Source organism: Molothrus ater, chromosome 11, assembly GCF_012460135.2.
Source record: "Molothrus ater isolate BHLD 08-10-18 breed brown headed cowbird chromosome 11, BPBGC_Mater_1.1, whole genome shotgun sequence".
NCBI lineage: Eukaryota > Metazoa > Chordata > Aves > Passeriformes > Icteridae > Molothrus > Molothrus ater.
In genome coordinates, this window is record NC_050488.2 from 13,465,507 (window position 1) to 13,491,854 (window position 26,348).

The 26,348-nt window shown below is 44.9% G+C and overlaps 1 protein-coding gene across 1 annotated transcript in view; it reads left to right on the forward strand.

Moving 5' to 3' along the window:
- The first annotated feature begins 3,079 nt into the window (after window positions 1–3,079).
- Window positions 3,080–26,348, forward strand: part of PTPRG (protein tyrosine phosphatase receptor type G) — a 394,190-nt gene continuing 370,921 nt past the window's right edge. The window contains exon 1 of the mRNA XM_036390782.2: window positions 3,080–3,631. Within this exon, the coding sequence (XP_036246675.1) occupies window positions 3,547–3,631 (85 nt within the window). The 5' untranslated portion in view covers window positions 3,080–3,546. The remainder of the gene's footprint in view (window positions 3,632–26,348) is intronic.

The following is a 26,348-nucleotide window of genomic DNA, read 5'->3' on the forward strand; positions in this document are numbered from 1 at the left end:
AGGATAAAAGTTATCTTTTATTCACAGTTCCAAGCAAACTGCTGGTCCCATTCCTCTCACCTTGACATCACCTGCTTTGCTAACCATAAATATTGCAAGGTTTGCAGAGCACCCATTGGTCTGGTTTAGCTGCACTGGGTTATAATGTCCCCTCTCAATGCCTTCAATGGAGCAGCAGTTATTTTAATCACACCAGCCACGGTACTTCAGTCCCTGGGAAGAATCAGCTGTCCTGTCAGATGTGGCTGCTCCACAGCCAGGCAGCCCAGCCCAGCAGAGCAGCATCCTGCTAATGCACTTTGCTGTGCTTGGGTAGGTAAAGATCCCTCTGCAGGCCAATTTGTACCTGTGTATTGTTGATAGACAGCGTGCCTCGGGCACAGAGATACTGCATGCAGGAAATGGACTCTCATTTAACCGTGGTTAATTTTGTTCTCTGCATCTCCATCATCCATCTTTCCATTTCTCTGCCCACCCAAATTGCTAATGCTGAAACAAAGCTACTTCAGCCACCAGAGCTCCTAAACTGATGTGTGACGATGCAATGATTGATTTCCCACTCCAGGAAAAGTGGGTCATTGTACATGTTGTACCACAGCAGGCTGAACCAAGCTGGTCGTGCTGACATTGGGCTTTTACAGATTTGTTTTAAGAAGTTCAGACCTGAGGCGACTACTGTGAATATCCAGCCCGAACACCTCTGGTTTTTGATGGGAGCTCTGCCATTCTAAAATCTTCCTTAGCAGCTTAGAGAGATCTGAAGTCATCTGTGCTCCTCAGGAGACAGAATTCAGAACACTGATTATGCATTTTATATCTTACTTTCATGTTTGGGCCAAGAATAGAAAATGCAAAATTCCTCCAATTCCTAGATATGGGTCCAGTTTCAGGTTTGTCATTTTCCAGGAGAGAAAACCCTAAACTAATTTAAAAATATGTTTTAAATCTAAAATGGTGCAATTAACAGCTTTTGCAAAGGATTTTGAATTAGAGAGAAAAAACTAATTCAAACTGCTCTTTGAAAAAAAAATCCACCGCTTTTACTCTTCTTTTGTGATATTGCAATAGTGTGTAATAACTTTTCTCATGTAATGAGACTTGTTGAAACCCACTTTTAGATTGAAACACCTTAAGATTGCCTCTTGCAATACCAGGGAGACATCACTTGAAGAGGCAAGTCTCAGTATTGGTGTAGAACTTGCCTCTCTATCTGCTGAAATAGAACAGCAAAGTTGCAATCAATTGCTGAAAGGGGAATATTTTCCAGGTTTTTCTGAATAGCCCAATAAGTAACGGAGCCCAGATGTTATGGCAGAATCTGAAAGGTCAAGGCAGGTGGGGATTTGATTTTGATTTTCATCGAACAAAAAAAATCTAGAAAATTTAGCTCTTAACATTGTATCTTTGTTTTTTATGAGAGTTGAAACCATATTCTGGGAAATGATTTAATGGACAAGTTGGAAGAGCCTTTCTCCAGGGCCTATAAATTTTTGCTTTGCTTTAGACAAACCCTTACACAAGTACCTTTCCTAATTTTTGCACACCCCAATGGGTAGTGTCCTCAAAGGCAGAGAATATCTAATCAGGTCCTTAAATCCTTAGACATGAAAAATCCCCACTGGGATGAGCAGTTTTGGCCAATAAGGACTGCACTTTTAACTTCCAACTGTGATTTTTGGCAGTCATGACCTGGAATGTGGAGAGAAAGTCAAAGAAAAGGCTACACGTGTCTCCTGATGAGGGGCTCTTTGGATGCAGCATAATCCACTGCCTTGGCATCTTGTGATGAGTGGTGTAAACCTGGATGGACACAAAACCACTTGCAGACAGTGCTAATTACCTGAGGGCACTGCTCTAGTGACCCCTGAGCTGAGGAACGGGGAGAGAAAATCACTGCCATTCCACAAATGACTTCTGAATTTTCCTACTCCCTTCTTCCTCCTGCCGACCATCTCCTCTGCTCTGGAAACACCACACATGTGGACGGTTTGCAGGTAAGCAAAGAGGAGCAGAGCAACTGACAGAGCCAGGGCTGAGCACACTACTCGCTGATAAACCTGACCAAACCCTTTCCTTTCTGAAACAGAATCCCTGGAATGGATGTAATTAACAAAGAAACAGACAAAAACTACCACTGAATGAAATTTAAGCATCAGCAGACCACAGCACAGCCAGGAAATACCAAGTACAAGCAACCATCCCTTCATCCTGAATTCACACCATTTTCTGCTTCTGTTTCCTGTGCAAAATTATCACTCATTCAGAAACTGCTGCCGGGGGGGTGTGGGGGGTGGATGCAGAGTGGCTTGGGACAGCCTTCATCTGACTGTGCAGAAACACCAAACAATTATCTCATTTTGAGGTGGCTCTCTGGAAATATGCAGTATAATGCACAATACTGGGGGAAAAATAGCAGTTTTGTGGGATGCTTCCAGCAATACCCAGAATGATGAGTATTACTGGGGGAGGAAAAATCTATGTGATTTTAGGGGTAGTGGGGGTGGAGGTGTCTTTTGCAGTACCCAAAAAGATACGTACCACCGGAGAAGAACAAAATCTGTATGATTTCCATGAGGATTTCTGGAAATACCCGGCACGGCACTGAGCTGTGTGATTCTGTGGGGGACAGATTCGAAGGGGATGGGAAACCGCGTGGGTTTGGGGCGGGGAGGGGGGCCGGGCCCCTCTGACAGCACCCCGAGTGATGCGCACAAGTAGCGGGGGGCCCACGAAGGACCGAACCCCCTCGCAGCCCGCACCGGGGGGCGGCAGAACGAGACAAGGAACTCCCGGCAGACACCGCCGGGGCGAGAGCGCGGAGCCCGAAACTGCGAACGGCGAATTTCCGCGGCTCGGTGACACACCGGCCCCAAACCCCGCCGCTGCCGGCGGCGTCCTGCACAGATAGGCGCACACAGGCGGCAGCGGGAGCGTGCACGGAGCGCGCCCCCGCCCCGCCGCCGCGGCCGCTTTAAGGGCGGCGGGGGCGCGCCGCCGGGGCGCCCGGCGCGCCGCCGCCTCTCCTCTCCTCGCCTCGCCTCGCCGCCGCGCCGCGCTCTCTCTCCCTCTCTCTCCCTCGCCCCGCTTTAAAGTCTCCGCCAGGATCCGGGCTCGCCCGCCACTTCCTGTACGGCAGGATGGAGCGCGCCGGGGCCCCGGCTGACCGCCGCCCGCCCGCCCGTGCGCGGAGGCGGCTGTGAGCGCCCCGTCCGTCCGCGGCATGCGCGCCCCGCCGCTGCTGCCCGCCTGAGCCGCGCCGCCCCGCGCCCGCCGAGCCGCGCGGGGGGGTCCCCGCGCCCCGCCGGCGCTCGACTCCGTCCTCCCCCTGCCCCGCGCTTGGGGCGAATTTTTTTTTTTTCCCCGTAGAGGAGGCGAGCAGGAGCCCCCCGCTTTCTCCCGCAGGAACTGGGGTGCGGGGAGAAACTTATTTTCAACAAGTTTTTTTTTTTTTTTTTTTGGTCCCCCTCCCCCCCCCCTTTTTTTTTTCCCTCCCCCTGTGTGTTAATTATTTTAGCCCCTTTCCCCTTTCGATGTGCGGCTTTGGACATGCGGAGGCTACTGCAACCGTGTTGGTGGATCTTTTTCTTGAAAATCACCAGCTCCGTGCTCCATGATGTGGTGTGCTTCCCCGGTGAGTGAGCGCGGCGGCTGGGGGGGCTCCCGGTACCTCGTCCACACGTGTCCGCGACCCCCGTGGGGAGCCGGCCGGGCGCCCCGCGGGCGCGGAGGATGCGCGGGGGGTCGCGCGGGGCCCCTTTGCCGGGGCGGCCCCAGCGTTGGGTCTCCTCCCGCTCCGCAGCACTCTCCCGGCTGCGGGCAGCGCTGCCCGCGAGTGGGGCCGTGAACGGAGCACGGGCTGGGCTCCGCGCTCCCGGCGCGGTGTCCCCGCTCTCCGGTGCATTGCAGCGCCCGGCGGCGCGGGGCCGGGGGGGGGTCCTTGCGCGCTGCTCTTCTTTCGTGGGGCTGCCTGGAGCTCCCTTTGTGCTGCGGGACCGCCGCTCGCCGCCCCGAAAGGCAGAGTGACTCCGCGCTCCGACCCCGCGCCGCAGCCCCCCGGTTCCCCCGCCAGAAACTTCGCGCTGCGCGGGTCCCTGCCCTCCCCACGCCACTCGTGTCCCTGGTGGGGGTCTCGCCGTGCCGCGTGCTGACCTTGGCAGCGCGGGGGGCAGTCCCGCGGGGCTGCGCGCCCGCTCCGCACCGGGGCTGGAGCTGTGCAGCCACCACCGCGCACCCGCGGCAGAGGGGTTCCGCGGGCGGGGGGCACTCGGCGACCGCCGTACAGTTCTCCCCCCACTTCGAGCCCCGCGGCCGGCGCCTGCGTATCGCTTCTCGCCCCGTGTCGCACGGCGGGGCTCGCGTGTTTCGGGGCCGGGTGTGCGCTCTCCCGCCCCGCAGTGCCCCGCGCTGGGACGCGCGGTCCCGCCGCTGCCCCGGCCCGGGGGAACTCGCCGGGCTCGGGCTCCCTCCCGCCGCCTCCTCCGCAGTGCCCGCGCTGCCCGCCAGGGGCGCTGTGGGGCCGCCGGCGCCCCCGCGGGGCGCGCGCCCCTCCGCCGGCGCGCAGCGCGAGCCCCGCCCGGCGCGCTCCCGCCCCGCGCGCGCTCCCGCCGGGAGCCCCGAGGGATGGCGGGGGTCGCTGTGCCCGGGGCTCCCTCCCTCCCTCCCGGCGGGGATGGGGCTCCGGGGACAGCGCGAGCCCCTCTTCCAGGGATCTGCCCCCTTCCCGGGCTTCTCCCGTCCTTGCCGTGGGCTCCTGAGGCTGCCCTGCCTGTTGGCCCCGGCCAGGTGTGCAAGAGTCTAATGAAATAATTAAATTCTGGAGGTTCTATAGGAGCTTTCACTTAGGCGTTCTCATTTTTTTTTCCATAAAAAAAAATAATTTTCCTGGAATGCTCTTTTTTCCTAACACCAAATGCAGAGCTAAGCAGATAGACCCATCCCATTCCTTCCAGTAGCTTCTCACATGGCAAAATGATTTGAAGCAAAAAGAAACTAAGTTGGGGAGAGGGTTAATACCTCTGCAGCTTTTGACGAAACATTTATCTTCTCTGTATTGATTTCTTCTCAATTTCAGCCTTTGGAGTGATGCCTTTCTCTCTGGTTCTGATATATATTGTATAGTAATTACATCTAGAAGGCAGGCTCCAGGAATGCTGCAGGAAAACAAGCCCTGATGTTGGTTTAATACGACAGCATTGTATGACTTGCTGATTTAGATCAGCGGTGTTTGAACCAGATAATATTTGCATTATGGAATATGAAGATGGATGCAAGCAGAGGGTAGCAGGACGCTTGCAGAGTGTTGGTAAACTCTTTAATGCCAGGAGCCATAAAACAGCTGTGTAATACTCGGGAATGTTTCAGGGCTCTTCCTTGCTAAAGCTTTGCCTGGAAAGCAAACTATTCTCCAGAAAGGCTTTTATGCCTTTAGTTTTTGTACCGAGCTACCATGTTAGACCCCGGTGCCTGCTCGCTCCCTGAGCTTTCCTCTGAAGAGCAGCGGTACCTGGTGTGCAGCGAGGGCTGGGACTGAGACATCCTGAGAAACGGGAGCCTCCGACTCCGATCCCGCACAGCAGAGATGCCCGAGGCAGGGAAGCTGCAGGGAGGATCTCTGTGGGCTATAACAGGACATTGGTGCTGACAACATCCAATGGCAAATCATCGGAATTTGTGTTGGCAGGGAATCCCGGCCAGATATTAACCATTTAGTATCTACCACGAATGCTTCTGTACCTTTTCATAGCATTTTCTAGAGAGGATTAAAGAAGTAAGGTATTTGTCAGCTTGGTTTCAATTTGTAAGCATCCTTCTTCCCTCTGTTTCATATCTAGCTCCCTTTAAATGGAAGAGAGGTCACTACTTGTTTTCTCCCCTGCAAATCACTTTACTTTGTGAGGAAACATAAGGCTATTCTTTTCTTTGTTCAGTAACAATAAATGAACCGTGTAGAAAATAAGTCTTTGCAGTATTTCTTTGTTAGTGGTGTTGTAACAGGGTTTCACTGTTTAAGTAGGTATTTTTGTTGTTGTTCCTTTGGTTGCAGTAAGAGAAAGGAGTCACTCTGGCAAAAAAATATGTGGGTAAGGTTTTCCTCTTTCTGAACTGTTTAGTGCATTTCTCTGTGGGCTTGTCACTGGTAATTGCATTGGTTAATAAATCAAACCAGGACAAGGTAAGAGAGGTTGTTTCCATGGGGTCTGTTTGCTCATTAATCTAAATTCACAGTACCAAACATCAGTAAGACATAAATATTAGTGTTAAGGCAATATTCTTACTATCTGATTTCTTGGTGCTTTGCCAAGAGAGAGTAAATTTTTTTTGAAGTAAAAGGTACACATTTGTGCAGTTCTTAGCTCTTTGACATTCTTGTCATCTAAGGAATCACAATTGCTGCCATTATCTTAGGCTAGATGCATAAATAACAGTAATTTTCTTGAGTCTGGATTAGCTCTTTGGTAATGAATCAAATTATTGCTAACCTGGTAACTGCCTAAATGGGATTTTGGATTTTGAATCTTCACAGATCTGAGCTGAGAGTTAATTTTGCATGTAACTGTCTTCTGCTTGGAGGAAAAATTATACTGGGAGCTATGCCTTATGAACTAAGTAAATACCACTTCAGAGATTTCTAAAGGTACAGAGCAGACTGGCTTTGTCTAGTGAAGGTTTTACAGAGGAAGGTGCATTGTGCACGTAGAGAAATACGGAATGTACAGGAGAGGGCCCTCCAAGACTTTATTTAGTCCTGTGGCTCTTATGAAGATGACACTTCGTACATTTTAATTATCCCTTATTTTCAGTGCTGTTTCAAAATATGTTACAGGAAGTTGCTAATGGAGTCCTTGCAGATAAAGATGGTCAAGTGAGCCTTCCCAGGCTGCAAGAGCTGAGCTTGTGGTTTGGTTTTGGTGGGGAAACTCCAGGGAGAGCTTTGCTGTCCCTTAGGCTTGTGGTTAACAGGGCCTGGACCCAGCTTGCAAAAGTCTTCAAGTGGTCACAGGAGCTGTCTGTGCTGGCAGCCAGAGGAAGAGCTTCCTAAAGCTGGGAGGGAGGAAGAGGCATCACAGAAGAAAAGGATTTTAATACATTCAAAAAAAAAAAAAAAAAGAAAGGAACACAATTTGAGGGTAACTGGAATTTCCTCACTGATATTGCAATACCTACAAAGCCTGTGTCTAGGCTGGGGATGTTGCTCTGCTTGGAAGAACAAGGAGGACTTTTTTGCCTGTGTGTATGAGTTAGGATTTCTTTTATTGCTCTCTTATCCCCTATACCCTCTATATTTTGTCTAGGAAAGGAGGATGTGAGGGGTTCTGATCCTGGTCAGGAAAGGGGTGTCTTAGAGCAGTGATGGACTTCTGTGAGTCAAGCAGAGGTGTCGTGGCCTTCACCCATCCCATCTGCATCCACACTGGAAATCGTAGTGGAACACATAGATCCTGCTTGGTACCATAAAAAATCCCTGGAAATCACCTATTGATTGAGTAGGGTGATGGTTTCACTCCCAGTTTCTGGGTCTTTGCAGGGACAAGCATTGGCTGCACTGTTATCAGGTTCTGTAAGTTTAATAGTTGGAATTTGTTTCCAATTACAGAAAAGACAGCTAACAGCTCTATCCATCTTATAATCAGGGCTCAAGGACTAACATACTTACACTTTTCTGAAATAAATGTTATTACAGTTGACTCTAATTTAAATGTTCAAGTTTCATGGTTAAATTAAGGAATGACTTCAAACTATTAATCTCAACTGTCCTTGGAAAAAAGTGCTAATCATTTGGTTGCTGCTTTTTAGCAGCCAAATGAACATGTGGCATGATGTGCTCTGAAGCCTAAGGGTCTAGTAATAGCACTGTACTTTAGCTAATATACAACTTTAATCAGAGAAATTATGAAAAAAAGAGCCCAATTTCTTTTTGCCCAAGTTATTGTGCTTCCATTTTTATAGAGCTGTTCTTGTGTGTTGATGAAATTGTAGTTATTTATGTTTACGGGCTATGCTACTTCCAGTTTTATTCTAAACAACAATTCTTAAGTATTTTAGGAAGTGAAGCTTGTCAGACAAATGTTTTTAAAAATATTGAGTCATCTGAGGATTTAGCTATGCACTATATGGGTTAATTTATGGTTTATATATTCCTTCTGGGGACTGCTTGCTGCTTTAGGTGTCTAAATATCTTTATCAAGTTTTTCCTTCTTCATGAGGTAAACTTATGTCAGTGTTTCCTCCAAGTGAAAATTGTGGATCTGCATTTTCTTGCACAGGTTGATGGGAACATAACTTCACAGATTGCCAGGTACAGCCCAGTTCCACCAGGGAGTATCAGTTTTGTGAACACATGCATGGGTTGGAAGCAAAGCAGAGAAGGAAGATGTGCATTAATGCTCCCTTTCATCCTGAGCAGAAGGGCCTGGGGTGTGGCCAACTGGAGGTGCCCAGCTAGAGAATAACTCTTGATGAAAGCAGCTAGTTTGCACATTTGTGTGTCCATAAACCTTTAGAGGAAAAAGAAGAGCACAGAAAAATGATCCTTGAGTGCTGTTAATTTTTCCATTCCTCAGAATCTCGCCCTGATGATCATGTTATCTGTTTTGCAGGGTACAGATTACTTGCCCCAGGGCAAGTCAAATCGGTTTCTTCCTTTCAGTGCTGCTAGCAGGTCCTCCAGTGCTCCAAGGTGATCTCAGCCCACTTCACCGAGGACCAGCGTGCTCTTGAATGAATCTGGGCTGCACTGGTTGTGTCTCCAAATGCTTGCATTTCAATGTGCTCTCATCTTCTTGAGGCACAGCTGCCAGGACACAGCAGATTCCAGTTTTAGGCCTTGAGCTGTCACATATTTGTGGCCTAAGCAGAATCTCTTCCCACCCTGAAAGTGAACAGATGAATTAGGGAGCAGATTGCAAGCACAGCAATGATGCTGCTGAGATACTCCATGGATATTGCTGTTCTTGTCTCATTTTTCCTTTCCCCTGATCTTAGTGGTGGGAATAAAATCCTTGCTGTGGAGGAGGAGGAGGAGTGAAGGCACAGACAGGGCACTAAGGGAGCTCAAGAGTTCGTGCAGTCACTGTGTTTTCTACACTGAATGGCTCACTTACAGCAATTTGAATTAGTATTCAAGTGAACTATGGTTAAAGTAAAACAGTTACTGTATGGCCTTCTGTTTTTTTTCATGTGGTTTTTATTATGCATCTCCAAGTTTGCTTGGGAGTTGAAATACTAGTGCTCTTAATTATCAAGTCATTTGAATAATGATGAACAATTTTCTAGAACTTAAAACATGTCTGCATCATGCACCTGCCAGCAGTACTGGCACATAAAATCTCAATTGATGTGGGTGTTGCAGTTTTTCTATGCATAAATTCTGCAGGGATGCCTGAGAGATGTTTATCCTGTCCAGTGCCTGCTTTGAGGGACTTTGCATTCGTAGTGTGGGGGCCTTTCTAAAGAAAATCTAGGTGTTTTGAGACTTGGATGCTTGGCTTAGGAAAGCTCCTTTGAAAAATCCTTTTCTCTGCTTGCAGCAATGTAATGAATGAAACCTTGAGCCCTGAAGAGCTGCAGTGGTATTTAGGAGCAAAATGCAGGATGTTATTTGGTCTTGTGGCAGCTGCTTTGTTCTTTTTTTGAAATAAAATGTGCCTGTCTCTCTGACAGAGTGCTGTTAAAAGTTCTGTTGGGAGACAATTTATTCTGCTGACAGCAAAGGAAAGCTATCTGATAACTTCTCACAGGCAAAGTGAAGAGTTGTTCAGTTTTCCCACACCTCACTCTTTCCATCTTCTGTCCTTGCAGGAGGCTTGCAAGAGGCACAGGAAATGCTGTAATACTTGCTTTAACCAAAGCAGCCCTTGCCCTTTTCTTGCTCCTATAAAAGTATCTACTTGCACTATTGCTTTTTAACAGTCTGAAGTCTTAGACCTGGAGCTCCTTGGAGAGGTGTCAGGCTGGGTGATGACCAGTGTTGGTTGTGGGAGAGGACTTCGGTGTAAGAAGAGGTGAGCACTGAATAAGCAGGAAATGATGATAATGTTGTGCCAATGCACTGTAAAAGTAAATTTTCTACTGCAGAGGTAAATAAAAACATTTCTGTCCTGGCCCATGTTGATGGTCCTCAGCTGAAAGCACATGACTTTGTTTTGGTCTGTACATTTCTTTGGAACAAGAATGTCCCTGAAGTAGCTCCCATCCCTGAGAGCCACTCTCTGCCTTTGTGTCAGTTTGGTGTGCTCAGAAATGCTTCCCTGCATAATCTGTTTTCCCTTTCCCCACTTCCCCTCTCCCCTTCTGGATTTTGCAAGAATTTGGTTTGTATCTTAGTGAAGTTTGTGATGCACGCCTCAACATAAATAGGTTTTGACAAAGAGTTTTTTAGGGCAAGTTTAGTGAATATTTTTTTAGACATATGTTCCTATTAAACCTCTGTTTAGTGGCCTCAGTGTGAGGCTTGTGTCCAGCCATCCCTCCCCATTCCCAACCCCCTGGAAACAAGAGATACCTGGTAATTTTCAAATAATTAAGTGCAGATCTACATTGCTATCAAAATTGAGTTTAAGGATTAATTTTTTATAGACTTTCATTGACATTTAGATTACTAAGGTGCTTTTAGACTTCTGGAGATTATGGTATAGATTTACTGCAGTCAGAGCAGAAATGAGGGATTGTGCAGCATGTCTGTCTCAAACATTGCATCCATTCACTGGATGGGCAGAGAGAACCAGCTGAAAGTCTCTTCTTCTTGGCCTCCATTCTACTTGTAGGTAGTTGGCTTATTATTGTTACAGGGCAGTAGCTTGTGTATTTTATATTTAAATCCATGCTTAAAATGCAACTAAAATTTGCCTGTTGACAGCAGTTGCATCATATTTTAATTGGTGAGAAGTGCTAATGGAGTGTTCAGGTTCTAAAATTAGTTGTTTATTTTTCCCTCTTTGCCCAAGGGTTTTGCATCAGATTATATGGTTTCTGTATAACTGTTTGTGTTCTGAAGTGACACCTTTGTACAGTTTTAGCTATTTAAGTAAGTGTTAAAAGTTTGTGCGCAGTGACAGCAGTTTGAGAAACTGTGACTTTTTAAATTGTTTCTTACTACATTGTTTATGCATTGCAAAGCGCTTCCCTCCTGTTTACTGTGAATTAATTCATTGTTATAATTGCAAGCTGGGGGTGCAAAATGTGCAAGTTCTGTTAATTTCTTCTCTTGGTGCAAAGGCAGAGCCTCAGCTGCTGCACAGCATCATGGCATGACTGCTGCTGCTGCAGCTTTCACCAGGTGAGGGTCTGTGCCATAACCCTCGTCATGACATTATTCTGAAATACAGCTGCGCTTGTTATTGTCAATATTCCCTCTGGGGGTGGCCTTGTGTCAGAGGGGTGCTGTTTTAACAGTGTCTTTGTACTTCTCTGAAAGTTTTTCTTTTACTGTGTGGTGAAATGCAAACCCACCTCCTCGTATGAGTCTGCCTGTGGTGAAGCAGAGATGTTCAATCTGTCCATTAAAATTCTGGCCTTCTGGAGGATGCTTTATCATATGTATCAGTCCTTGGAACTGTTGTCATTTGTCTCCTTTAAATCAATTATTTGTTTGGTGCCCATTTTGAAATTATCCAGACTTCTTTCTATGAGCAAAGTAGTTACCAAAATAAATAAGCCACCAAAAAAAGTGGTGCCTGAATTACTGAATATCAAGCTATAAATATACAACTACTTTAACAACTGTCTCTTATCTGTTTCACTTTTCTCTACTAGTTGAAAGAGCCCTCTGATATTTTGTTACCATGAGAGTACTTGCACATTAGGATAAAACCGTGTTACAATGTCCTGATTAACTCAGTGACCTGAACCTCACAAACCCTTTGTCATGAGATTTTATCCAGTCCTTGAACAACTTTTTGTCAGTATTTTTTTTTTTGTTTAGCTTTTCTCTAGATGTTTTTTCTTTTTCTTTAGAAAGGTGCACACCAGAACTGAACACTGGACTTGTTCATATTATGTATGTGCAGTGCTATTGCCCTTTCTGTTTGTCCAGGGATTTTCAGTGCCCTATTTTTCTGGCACAGCAAGGAAGCTCATGTTGATTGTTTGCCTAGTATGACTTCTAGATCATTATTGGAGTCAGTGCTGAACAAAAAACTCTGCGGTTCAGTGAATGTGGCCTGGATCACTGATTCTTAGGGTTTCTAACTTTATTTTCATAAGCTCTTCAAATTCATTTTCTCTCCCCTTTTTTATTTTTATTTTTTTTTAATGTGGCTTGAATGCTGCTATAATGGGAATTTTAGAAATAGAAAGAAAAGCTGAAGTCCTCTGCAGTCTTGGTGTCTCAGATAATTTCTTCTGGCTTTGTTTGTTTCCTTTTTAAGCCCAGCAGTTTTTAAGGGAGTAGCAATCCGTGCATCCTCTAGCAGTCCAGGTGATGTGGAGCTATCTAAAGAAGGTAACTCAGGCTTTGACTTCTGTCAGACATTGAAGGTTTCACACAGCTCCAGATGTGCCCATTTATCGCCCTGGAGTGATGCCCTGGGTGTGGATAAGAGATGAGCTCCATCAGGCACCTGGAGTGGGCATTGCAGTGTGGTGCAATCCCAGGGAGGCAGGGAATTTCCCAGGAATGTGGGGGAGGCTTTGCCATCCATACCCTCACCCTGTTACTGTTAAAGGTAACAGAAGCAGTTTTCTTTGGTAGAAAGTGTTTCTTTTCTTCCTCTGCTGGAAGTGGGTGGGGGGGCTGGATATTGAGCTGTTTGCAAGAAGTTTGTGCTGCACAGCAACAGATTGAACTGAGTGGATCCAAGGTAGCTTGGGAGGACTCTGGGATCTTTGTGGGCAATGCTTATTGTGCCAGCAGATGTCTTCAGGGGTCCCAATGTCTTGCAGTGCTGAGTATGAGTACACAGACAGTGAAGAAGAGGAGGTGTGTGTTCTCCAGGGAGGTTTTTATTTTTCCCCTTTAATGGCTTGAGTTCCTTTTGGACACACCTGTCTTATCAGACCATGCTACACTTGAGAATAAAGGAGCCTTTCCTCAGTGTTATCTTAGGTTCTCTGACCAAGGGGATGCTACAGCTGCACCTTTTAGATCTGCTCTGTTCCTGTGACTCTGTGTCCTTTAGGGGGGCTGTGGGCACAGAGTTTGGGGTAATTGGGGTGGGGCTGTGGCCCAGCCTCATCCCCAATGGGCACAGCTGTGAGCAGCAGGTGAGCAGCACTGACAGCAACGAGCCAGGGAGTGCCCAGGGGCACTGAGCAACACCAAAGGGAGCAGGGGGCACACAGGTGCAGTGCATACCCATGAGGGGATAAAAGGCTGGGCTAAAGAACAAGAAGGGCAGGTACTTGCAGCCCTCTGGAGTGGTCTGATGTTACTCTGTCTGGGCAGATGCCTGAAGCCTTCTGATGAGGTATGCTGTTACTGTTTGGGGGAAGGCTTGAAGCTTTCTCAGATTGTGTGGTGATGTTCTGTATGGTGGCCATCTCAGCTGTGATAGGTGGCCTCTCTTGGATGCTTTCAGCTTTTTACCTCTGAAGTTGTCATAGCTGCCATCACAGTTTCCCTTTGCTGTGGAATTTTTAGTTCATGGACTTCTCCAATGTCTTTGATTTGGTGTTTGTAAAGAGATGACACAGAGGGAAACTTCATGGAAATCAAAAGGAAAGGAAAACAAGTTACTTGAAATCTAGTGAACAAACTTTGACACTAAATGCTGAAATAACTTCAGGTGCTGCACCAGCCTATTTTTGTGGCATTGCAACTGTGTTTTTCCTCTATTAAGTGCTTTTGGGTTTTTTTTCCCCACGGAGAGACCCATGCAAGATGAAAGAGACACATAAAAAAATCTCATAAAATGGGTAAAATACAGCATGAACTAGAGAAAAAGTACCAAGTTGGTACAAAAAAGTTGGTACCATGTATCAAATGGTGAAAAACCATTCCCTTCTCCCTGCACTGATGTTATCTGGGAAGAGCCTGGGGTATGCAAAGGTATGTGAGAAAGTGGAGAGATATTTATGACTAAGGAGAGAGGGAGACCTGCCTTCCAAATATAGGAACCTTCACAAAAACTGCTTAGAAGACCTGATATGTACCTGCCAGGTAATGCTGGCTCAAGTTCTGGTGTGCTGAAAGGACCATAAATCATCCTTGACTGATCCTGATGCTCTGGTGTGCTTCAGGCAGGCCCTGGCAGTGCATGCTGTCTGGAGAGCAGAGGAGAGTGCCCAGGCAGTTTGCCAGGAAGGTTTTAATTAGCCTTGAACGTGCTGGGCTGGATGGCCATCACCAAAAGTCCCTTCTAGTGCAGTTCTGTGCTGCACACACTGTGCAGCCTGAGCCCTGCTCTGTGCCTGTGCTGGCTCTGGAGGCTGCAGTGCAGTGGCTCAGAGCTGCTGCAGCCTGGAGGAGCAGCTCCTGTGCAGGGATGGGCAGAGTGGTGCTGATTCTGGGACCTGCTGGAGCGTGAAGCCTGTGAGTAATGGCAATGGGAACGTATTTCAATTTGTAACCCACTCTCCTGTATCAAGATTGGACTACTTCTATTCTGTTCCACATGTGCATCACTTGGGGAAACATGCTGATAGTACTAAACATTTAATTGCTTCTCTTGATTTTATTTGTAAATTAGAATCTAGAGGATCTGCAAGGAAAAAAAATCCCAGAGCTTAATTGGACAACATTTTAGAGTCGCTAAAGAAAAGAGAATGCAGCTCTCCAGCTTTTGGAGCTGAGACAAATGCAAACTTATTTATTGATCCATACATATGATATCATATTTTAACTACTGTCTAAACTGGAGGTCATCTCTATACTTGGTTGCTTAAGAATCTGTCTATCTTATCACATCTTGTACTCATTTATAGTTGTTTCCATTTCTGGCTTTGTTGGAGAGACAGCTAGTGTTTCAACCTAAATTAAAATCAATAAGAAGCAATTTCGTTTGTTTTTTAACTACTAGAGCAGACTTTTTTTTTTTTAAGTGAGTCTCTCTGTGTTCAACTAAGTCACTTGGTTCTTTCCATCAAGATAATTGCCAGGCCTCATTAATTCCTAATTTTTGCATATGTAGGAATTGGTTTATTTTCCAATGTACCTAACAAAATGTCAAATATGATTTAAAAATAAGTACTTACTCTAAGTCATCGCTGAGAAATAAATGCAGTAAAAAAATCCTTGGCAGTTAGAAGTAGTTTAAAAATATCTTGGGGGCTGTAGTGAATGCTGAGACCCTGGAGTCCTGCACTGGCAAGGTAGCTCAGGCTTTCCCTGGCACATTTGGGCAGTGATCTGCAGGAATGACTTCCAGTGGAAAAAGCAGAGTCTGGGTCTCTGTGCTTTCAGTCTTTGGCTGGGATATTTCTGCATTATGCCAATTCATGTAAGAAGCTGTTGTGTGTTGTCAGCTGGCTTTTACCCCACAGCCAGCAGATTGCCAGCAATAACAATTACCCTGAGTCAAATTCAACATGGAATTCACACTGCAGCAGTGCTGGGGCTTCCCAGGTAAGGCAGTGGTGAGCATCATGCAATATTAGAGAGAATTCCTGAAGGCAGTGCTCTGATGAAATGTCCAAAAGAGGGGAAGTGTTGCTGCTCTTGTGAGTTGATCACAGGGTGATCAGGGTGACAAGGAAATCATCCTTGGTGGTTTGCTGGAAAAGTAAATGCCTGTGTTTTTATCAGGTGGTTCTTGGGCTTGCTGTGATCTTGCTCAATGCTTCTTGTAATTTAAGAAATGTTGAAGAATTCCTGGAATGCTTAATTCTGAATACAAGGACCTTTTGCTTGGTCTAAATCTCATTTCCTGTTTGACCTTCTTTTGAAGTGCCTAAGTGTTATGAGATACCTGTTACTTTAATTTCTTGGGTTCATTTTTCTCTCACCTTTTCTTTTCCTTCCTCTTGCTTTGATTCAGATACATTCATGAGTTAAGGAAGGGGGCAAACCAAGGGCAAAAAAAGGCTGATCTGGCTCCCCTGCTAATCAAAGCAAGAGACTGTTCTCTTAACTTAACAGCTAAAGTAGTGTTTTGTAGGAACAAAACATAATTAGTAACTAGATGACATGATGAAGAGCACATTTCCTTCACCCTTGGAGGCAGCATAGGATTTGTGTGTGAATTTCTTGAATTTGGTAACAAAACAGCAAATTAGTTAACTAGTAACTTAAAACCACACAGCAGTTCCTGTTTATGTGCCAAGAAACCAGCTGGGTTTAAAATCCATGAGCACACCTGGGATCCAGGGATGGAGGTAAAAGTGACTTGTCCACACACCAGTGACACCCACCTTAAGTGAATCCCCAGCCATGGCTCAGTGTAAGGGGTAATACATCACAGCACAAACAGATGCTCTGCCAAAAAGGTAATTAATACTTCATGTCAAGCACTATCTGCATGTACTGTTTTCCCTATTTCATGCTATTAAGCAGTGTGACCTTTTCTCTTTCAACAATTTGTTTCCAAGGTGAAAACCAGCTTAGGAGGAAAATGAACTTTTTTCATTGGCTCTGTGGAGTCTTATAATTTCACAGTAATCTCGATTACACCTTCACACTGTGCAGTTCTGACTTCTGTCTTGATGAATGACTCTTCATTCCTATAGTTTGAGGCTGGATTCCCCCCTTCACTCCTGTGTTTCGGAGACACGATCAGGCATTGTGGGTGCAGAGGCAGATGAGGTCTGTAAGATGCTCACTGTCAATGAGTAACAGCTCCAACTTGTCTCATTTGCACCCTGTTAGTAGCAAGTTCACTTGCTAAAAAGCTGAAGAGCAGGGCAGAATTATTGATGTGCCTGACAGTTTGCTTTCAGTTGAGCTGAGGCTATGAGCACTTCATTTCCATAATGAAGCAGTGCTCTTTCTTTACAAAACCAGGTGTTTCTAACTCTGTACACTGAGACACAGGCCTTACTTACAGTTTGATTTTTACAGTCTCTTTGCTTCTGATTTGCCTTTTTGCTTCTCTTTGTGTAGTAAAGGCCATCCTGGAGTTTGCTGCTTTCAGTTGGAATCATTGGACATTATGTTGAAGCATGTGGGCCTTACTGGAAGTGTTGTTTCTTGGTGAGGTGGACCTGAAATACGTGGCTTTGGTGAACACATTTCCCCTGGCTGGCTGGGGCATGCAGTACTGAGTGAAATAAAGGATCAAAGCCAGGGGTAGTGTCCTGTCTGCCCTGGAAAGCTGATGAACTATCCAGTGCTCCTCTTGGCACCTTTCACTGACTTTTGCTGTGATTGATAGAAGCAGCATCAGCAAAAACTGGACCTTTCTGCCTCCCTTGCTGTCTGTAGACATGTGCTCTGTAGAGGCCTGCTCACTGTTTGTGTTTTATGATGGGACTCTGCTGTCCTGCCTTCCAGGATGGCACTGCAGTGGCTGTGAAGGAGCTATTGCTGTGAGTTGGGATAGAAAACCAAAAAGAGCCCCAGAGACCTTTCTGCTGGACTTCTAAGGATAATGCAGTGTTAGTGTCTTGAGTATTTGCAGCATCTCATAGAAATACCTTAGACTGAAGGATTGTATGTTATTCAGAACTATCAATAACTTCAGAGAGCTGCTTTGCTATTTCTTTGTCCTTTCATCCTTGTCTATCTTCCACTAATGGCTTGTTCTGATGGTCATGGCCCTGTGGTTCTTCTGATGGTGTTTGGGCTTCTGGAGTTGTTCTCCTTGGCTGCAAAACCAAAAGCCAGCAGGATGTGCAGTGCTGCCTTCCTGAGCCCCGAGCTGTCCTTGCTGTCCTCTCACCTGCAGGAATCCTCCCATTGGGACTGGGGGCTCCTTTCTTTGCCCTGTCCCTCTCTGGTGTAGCTGGGCCTTGACACTCAGCAGGGTTTGCTGCCCAGCCCTTCGGTGGGCTGCAGGAGGAGTTGGGGTTCCTGGATGCATGGCTGTGGGTAGCTCTGTCATCCCTCCCCTGGAGCTGAGCAGCTGGAGCACTTTTCCAGACACCTGGACCTGATTTCTCAGGTATTTATCATCTCTGGGAAGGAGGATGCTCTGATGCTCTTGGGTCAGTCTGATACCAGAATGGGTTTCTTCCATTAGTAAAGCAGTAGGTGGAATATGGAATAGAACAAATATTCAGCAGATATTGTACTAGTAGAGTAGAACTGACTTTTCCCTGGGGATTCCTAATGTGTGTTTGAATCCATGATTAGAGACACCATCACACAATCAGTTTGGGTTTTTTTTAAGTATAGTCCTGTCCAATGAAGTAATGAGGCTGTTTTATAGGGCAGGAAACCTCTTTGGTATGTGATACTGCAGGCAGATGGCCTTGTGGTTCCTTTGGCTGAAGTGTTTTTTGTTATTACTTTTCTGTTGACTTTGAAGCCAGAATTGTAAGTGTCCAAATAAAAACTGGTAACCCCTGTTAATTTTGCACCAGGGTCAAAGTGGTGAGAAAGGCTGCATTACATGGAAACAGGTACTTGGTTACACAGGACTATTGGTTTTGGTCTTGAAAAAAGTCCCCCTTCAGGCAGTGGAGATTTCTACCTTGAGTGTGATGGTGCAACCTCTGATGAAATCTGACTGGTGAATGATTTATTGCAATGTTGACAAGAAAAAAACTTATCTACCACAGGCTACGTTGATAGAGGACAATGATATTTCATTGCAGTTTCTTCCCTGAAAAGCTACAGTGGCATTGATGTTTTATAGTTTACATGTTGCTTCATCAGTTTGGGCAGCTCGTGTCATGGAAGGGAAATGTGTGGAGATTGCTTGTTTTCAAACACTGATGCCTATGGACACATTTTTTGCAATGAGGGAAAGCAGTGAAGAAACAAGCTATTTGGACAATCATGTTTACAGCCAGATTTCTCCCTTTTTCTGTCTAGGCTCTGTTTTGCCAGCTATGTGTTTTCTTCAGTGTTTCAAGAAAAAGCAGTAGAAACAGTGGTAACAGAGTCTATGTAAAATACACTCTGGTGTTCTAAAATCAGTTTAACATGTATTTTAATCTAAACTTCAGCTGTATTTTTCTTTGCCACTCCTTTCCTAGTTCCTCTCTGTTTGGTGCTGTCTCAAGGGTGTTTGTGAGGCCCAGAATTCTCACTGTGGAATATGGGAGAATTCTGCAAGGGACAATTATAAGGAAATTGCATGGCATAATATACCAGATATAGATGATTTGCTCAATCATAAACAAGTTGAAAGGACCTGATGATAATTTTGTGGAAAAAAGACTGAACCCTGCCACGATTGGGAGATTTTGTATTGGAAGATCTTAAACACAATAGTTTCTGGTGTCCTGGTTTGAACAGGTTTGAACTGTGAAGAAAGCACCCCTTGAAGAGTGATGGGCTGTGTTCCCCTGAAGATCTCAGTGTCTCCTGATGTTCCCATATCCCTCAGAAGGGCACCAGTGGACTGGGCCATAGCTCTTTGTTGAGATGATGAAGCTGAACAAACATGCTAAAATACCCTCTTAAGTTGGCTTGTGTGTAACCAGCACTTCTCAGAGGACAGTCTGCATTTCCATCAGTTCCAGGATGTTGAACCTGGTTGAATTTCTCTAGCTTTTATTTCTGGGGTTGGATCTGACAGCTACAGAACAGCTGAATGTGATTCCCCCATCCTTGCAGTGAAGACCAGTGTGAACACATCACACAAGCTGGCAAGCTGGACTCCTCTGCTCTCTGTTGACCAAAGCCACTCCTGTTTAGAAGCAATTAAATTTAATTAGACTTGAACTATTTGGACCATGTTCTTCACAGTATACTCATAAAACAGAGCCTGTTCTGGCTCTCTCTGCTCCTGTGTCTTGAGTGTTGGGATGAGAAGCTCTGAGTAGGTGGCTGTGCTTTCTCCCTCCCAGACTCTGGCTCAGCAGGGTGCTGGCCATGGCTTTGGTGGTGCTTTCAGGACTTGCTGCACAAGGATGGAAGAGCAGGTGTGTGCCCAGGTAAATGCAGCCCAGGCTGACTGACCCAGGGTGGCTCCTCACTCTTGTGGCAAGGGAGGAGGTCAGTTTTCTGTGCTGCAGCTTGTTGTGCTTAGCTCAGCTGAGGTGTCCAATAGCCAGACTTGCTCCTGCTTTAACCTGGGTGAAGGCAGTGTGAGAGCAGCCAGGCCTTCTTGCCCTGGCACTTGACCCTGCAGGTGTCAGCCTGCCTGGTTTCCCTGCTTGGGAAGCAAGACAAGGAGAAGTTTGTGCTGCACAGCAACAAATTGAACTGAGTGGATCCAAGGTAGCTTGGGAGGACTCTGGGATCTTTGTGGGCAATGCTTATTGTGCTAGGAGGTGTCCTTAGGGGTCCCAATGTCTTGCAATGCTGAGTATGAGTACACAGACAGTGAAGAAGAGGGGGTGTGTATTCTTCAGGGAATACTCTTTTTTATTTCTTTTTTCCCTTTAATGGCTTGAGTTCCTTTTGGACACACCTGTCTTATCAGACCATGCTACACTTGAGAATAAAGGAGCCTTTCCTCAGTGTTATCTGAGGTTCTCTGACCAAGGGGATGCTACAGCTGCACCTTCACCCTTTCAGCTTCTCTAAGGCTGGCTGCAGCATGAATCTGGTTTGCTCTGGAGGTTCATAATCATGAAATCAGCATTGATACTGAGCTGGTGGAATTTTTCAAAGAGGACAAATAGCAGTAGTCTTTCCATTTCTTTTTAATCAGATAACCTCTTCTGAGAGAGGCTGTGAGTGGGTAAACTGATATGCAGTGCCTGAGACAGATCAAAAATGATACAGCTGTGAATTACTGATTAGTTTCTGAAAAAGCAGTTCTTTGTGGTGTGTAAAATACATTGTCTCTCTGTGATGGTGTTGGGATGCTGTTGATCATGCAATAACCATCTTCACAAGGCTGAGTTTTCATTTAAAAAGGCATCATTGTTTGTTAACTATTTGGGCATTCGTATTCCTCCTGAGTTGATCAACTATTTGAAATGCATTATCTCACAGAGCTGCCACAATTAAAGAATGGCATGCTCAGGTGAAAGGGTTTGTCTGTTTCATAGATTGGAGAGATATGCTCAGTGAAAATGAACATCCTCCCAAGGTTAAATTAGCCATTTAAAGCTCCTCCAATTACAATCTTGGATAGAAGGATTTTTTTTTTTTTTAATGTGGATAAGAGTTAGCAGAGGACAAATGACATAATTGGAGGGGGAGATGAGACTTCATACGTGCTTTCTTCTGCAAGAGTGAGAGGGAATAGACAATGCCAGGGAACTGCCTCAGATCTTAGTCCCTTCTGGTTGCTGCTCTCTCAAACAGTTCTTGCAGGTTGGGAAAGAAAGAAAAAAGAGTAAGTGCTTGTGTAAAAATGTCTTGTGACTTCTCCCAGGTGTGCAATGTGGGGCTTGATGCTATCTGGTCTTTTTTGTAAAAAAGTGACTCTCCTGTTGGGATATATAAATAGTCTCCTTTTGCTCACAAATAGCACAGGAGAATGTATTAGCTAGTGAGCTGAAGTGACATGTTCCTTTGTGCACAAATTATAACAACTTAAATGAAAATTACACTCATAGAAAGAGAATGCACTCTCTTAAAATTAGATAAGGAGATTATGACAGAAAAAGATCATTGAATAAAGGGGGTTTTAAACTAGCCACTGAAATAAATGCATGACTTCAAACTTTGTCCTGCCAGAATTTATTAATAAAACACAATGAGGCATTTGGAATGCAATGAAGACCTCTTCCTTTGAAGGTTACAGTGTAATTTGTGTAATTGTGTTTGTATAATTTGACTTCAAGAACTGTCCTTGTAATTTGGTAAACTGCAGATCTTGCTGCAATCTGCTGCATTTTTCTTGTGCCTCACATTGACACATCTAATTGCCTCATAAGTATATACTCTGTTTAAAGCCATTGCACTGCCCTCTGGACCTTGAAAAATTCATCTTCTGGTGTGTAATGATAATCTGTGTGTGGATCTTATCTGTGCAGCATCTGGCCACCTTTGCTTGCTCCCTTCTGAGCACACACAGCTAATTGCCATCCTGAATAAGCTCGGTTTACGACCACACAGCTGAGGAGAGCTTTACTGGATGATGCCTTAATTTCTCCCAGCTGCAGAATGCCTGCTCTTGGCAGGGGAGCCAGAACAAGGAGTCTCAGGCATCTTCTTGGAGCTGGCTGATCCTTGCTGAGAAATCCCCCTTTATTTTGTCTGTGTGGCACAGTTCCACCTGGTCCTGTGAGTGTGAGTGGCTTTGGGCAAGGTGGTGATTGGTGTCGGTAGGATGTGTGTGTAATTCTAAATATATTATTCTAATGACACTCTTATTAAGTGGGTTTAAACTCTTGGGTTTTCTCAAGGTGTGGACTTTGAAAAAAGTTGCCATTTTGTTGCTGAATTGCTTTGAAATCAATAGACTGTAGGCAAACAATTCATGTTCTAAGGCATTCATGCTTTGGGTTTGTTCACTTGGAGAGTCTGAGGTTGCTCTTGGCTGATGAAGCAGGGAGAAATTTTAAATCTGGGGTAAAAGTTCAAAACACTGCTGAGGGAGATAAAACCAAATTGGATAAGAGATGCCTGTGGGAGAGTCGAGGGCAGAGAGTCGTGTTGAGGAGTTGAGTCACTGAACTCTGAGTGCAGGCAAAGCTAATTTAGAGATGGGGTTTTGTTGTGTTACAGTAATTTCTGCAATGGCTTTACAGAGCAGGGCCTGAAGAAATGGCTGTTGTCAAAACCACTGGAAACTTAACATGTCTTTGAATCTTAAAATTACAGTGGTATTTTTTTTTCTAATTATTTAGGAAAGACACCTCTTCACATATGTATTGATTCTTAAATGAATGGTATGAGACTTGAAAAGAAATTGTGTAATTTACAACTTATTTCTGCGTCCTTGGATTGAAATATGTGTAGAGTTCAGAGCAGAAGATGTTGAGTGAAGTTATACAAGCTTAATAAAAATAAACCTATACATGACTTTGCATAAATGGAGGAAAAATCAAAGGACTAACGAATTTGCATAGATAGCATTTGAATTGTTAATTCATATTGCACTTCATTGCAAGGATGTAATTTTTAATTAAGAATAAAATGTGGTAGATATTTTAAATGGGAAATGATTATAATTGCAGATGGAAATTGAGGTAATGAGAACTGGTTTAATTAATTGTTAACATTTTTCTATTTCATTTTTTTTAAGGCTTGTGGTCTGTGGACATGGCATTTGTTTTGTAGATGTGTGTATTTAAACATACAATGATTAAGGCATGAAATCTTGGCACCAAACACAGTTTTGGTCTTAAGTTGTATGTGTTGCTTGAAAGTCTCTGGGTGGTTGGACATTGGGGAATCTTGAATCAGACTGATTGGGATGTTTGTAGGATGGATATGAAACAGGTATAAAAACTATTTCCAAAATGTCCTTTTTAAGCCACCATTATCTTTCACTGTGGCTTTCACAGGTGGTACAAATACTTGACTGGAGAAATTGAGGTCGTGTTTGTCCCCAGTAACCTTTGCCTTTGAAGTTCCCCATTGATGAATATGACAGCACTGACCTGAACTGAACTCCCCAAGCCTTTGTGTGTGGCTCTGCTGTGCTCAGTCTGTGATGTCCTGACATGGCCCTTCAGGAAGCTGTGGGCAGCTCCTGGAAGAGCTGGGCAGATCCTGCCTGCTGGGCAGGGAAGGGAACCTGAGCGAGCAGCTCCTGACATCAAAAATCCTCCATGTGTGGGGGAGGCTCCCTGCAGCTCTGCAGAGCAGTGTGAGGCAGGGAAGGAAGGGGAATGCTGCTGCTGGAGGCAGAGGAACTCCAGGTGTGTGCTGGAGCTGCCCTGCTGCTGCTGGGGTTGTGCCCAGGGGTGCTGCACTGCTCTGGGCACCGCTGGGTGCTCCCACTGCTGGAGAAGTGCACACCAGACTGTGGCACTTTATCATTTCTTCTTGTCAAGGTCTCCGAAGATTTTCACCCTTTGTTTTAGGGAAGTGAAGCATGAAAACTTGCAGAACAACTGTTTCCTATTCAGGTAGCTGTGACACTGAGGTAAAGGAAAATACTTGAGCAGATTCCTTAGAAGAGAGCTACTTCTGCCATTTGAAAACTTGGTAAACTTATTTATCAAGCTTAGAGCTCTGCGTTCAAAAAGGATTTTGAAGTGAACAAAATTAGTGTTGCCACTTATGTTAAGAAGCACATATGAAGTCCCTGTCATCTTTGGTTGCAGAGGGACTTGGAGAAAACTACAATTAGCACTAATTGGTGTGCTGTCTGAATTTTCTGTCTGTTGGTGTGAGAATGGACCCTTGAAATGATTGGCAGGAACTACCTGCCTGCTCCAATTCCCTCAAGAGCTGTTCTGTTGCATTGCAGCCCATCACAAATGAAATGAGTGTTTACCAGAAGCAGCCAGCTAACACGTGCCTGAATTATGCATGCAGCACAGATGCTGAAACTCAGTGCCAGTTACTGAATGTGCTGGGTACTGGTACCTGTAATAATGATGGAGTACATTTTTTTTTCCTGACAAGTCTAGAGTTTTGACTCCTGCAGACATCATTGCTCTGTGATGCTCCACAGAATGTGTGGAAGGGATGTGGCACACCAAGCAGTTGTTTAACCTTTTCAGTATGTGGGGGTGTTTTTTTTAATTTTGGTTTTTTTGCCTTGTCACTTGGAAAGCAGCATTTCACCTGAAATCTGGCTTGTTATCCATGTTGGTCATGGGAAAAAAATTGCCAAATTAGATAAAAACTACATATGTAGAAAGGCCTATCCCTGCTTGGTTTTGGGTAAATAGAATAGAAACCTAAAGAGTAAACTAATATTCAGTAAAATGATAAAAGAATTTACTTGAATGGCCATGTAGTGGGGTTTTTTTCCCCATCTGAAGTGTGCAACCAGAGATATGAAGTATTTTAATGTCACTAGGGTAATACACAGCTGATAGCAGCGCAGTCATTTGCATTTCTTCCCTTTCCTTGTGTTTCTTTTTTTTTCCCCTGAAGCACATGTGTTGGGAATTGAAAATGCAGCTTGCTGATTTTACACTGGCAGTAATCTTTCAATTTTTTTAATGTAAAAAATGAGTCCACAAACAAGAGCAGCCGCTGATGTATGGGGCTATTGATGGAAATTGAATTTGCAAAGGGAAAATGGGATTTGGTTGTAGTCTGAAATGATAATGATGTAGCCCAAATGGATTTGTAATGGTCATTCATTCATTTTTTTCTGCAATTTTGTGGTTTGACAAAACTTTTATGCAGGTGGCTATGAAAGTAGTCCAGGTTCACTCTGTGTGGGAGTAACTAGCTAATGGCAAGTAAAAGTATGCAAAGTCTGAGCTTGAGCCTGTGCCCACAGACTTCAGTAGTGGAAGGATGTGATGCTGTGATTTATTTTACTGAGAGGACAAAAGTGGTTGGGGTAGTGCTTCTTTGAGACCTAAGAAATAATGGAAGCAAAACAAACCTTGACATAATTCTTAAAAATGTATGGGCTTGTAGGATCAACCTAGTGAGTGCTTTATGTAGCACAACAAATCTATGAGAGACTTTGCCCTGTGGATAAGCACAGACCTGGCCCTGAAGAATTTCCAGTCCACCTGTGCTTAAACTACTGTGCATTACATGGAGCTTCTGGGTAAGCTGTACCTGTGTGGCAATCCCCACCAAATATAGTCTGAATTGGGGCTGCCAGTGGACTGCAGAATTTCTTTTTTATTATTTATATCCTGGGTGTAGTTTTGTGCCTTATGATAACATCTGTATTGTTCTGATTTCAGTGGAGCTCTGTCTTCCCTCCTGTGAAAGCAAAAGAATGACATGCCAGTGTTCATATGGTCAGAATAAACTGGTGGTGACAGGAAAATGATAATTTAATGGTGTGGATGGATTTTTGGCTTTGTTTTCTTCTTGTTTCTATTTTTTCCTTCTTTTTATAGACCAGTGAACGTCACACTTGTAAACTGCCTTCCATTTTAACCAGAGTATAGTCCTTGTTAAATGTTGTATAATTTAAAAGTATGAATAGAAGTAATTATGGAGTATGGGAAAAAGTGCTTCTGGCTTTATAAATATATCCTTTTTTATAAATTCTTTCCATTTAAAATCATTGCAGCCAGTGGTTGAGATGCAGAGGCCCATGTGTGCATGCCCATGTAATGGACTCTGATGGATGCCCTGGTGCAGAACATTCTGTGGATCTGCTCTGCAGCTGCAGGAGACAGAAAGGGAGCACGTGGGGAAAGCAGGGCACTGATTCACCTGTAATTAACATTGCCCCTGTTTTCATCCTGCCACTGACTAAAGCTGGAGCATTCTGGCCAGCAGCTTGGCTTTAATGCTCTGGAGCCCTGGTAGGGCTGTGCTGGGGGGAGCAGGGCTGGCTGGAGCTGCAGGAAACCACCCATTGTGAGCAGGA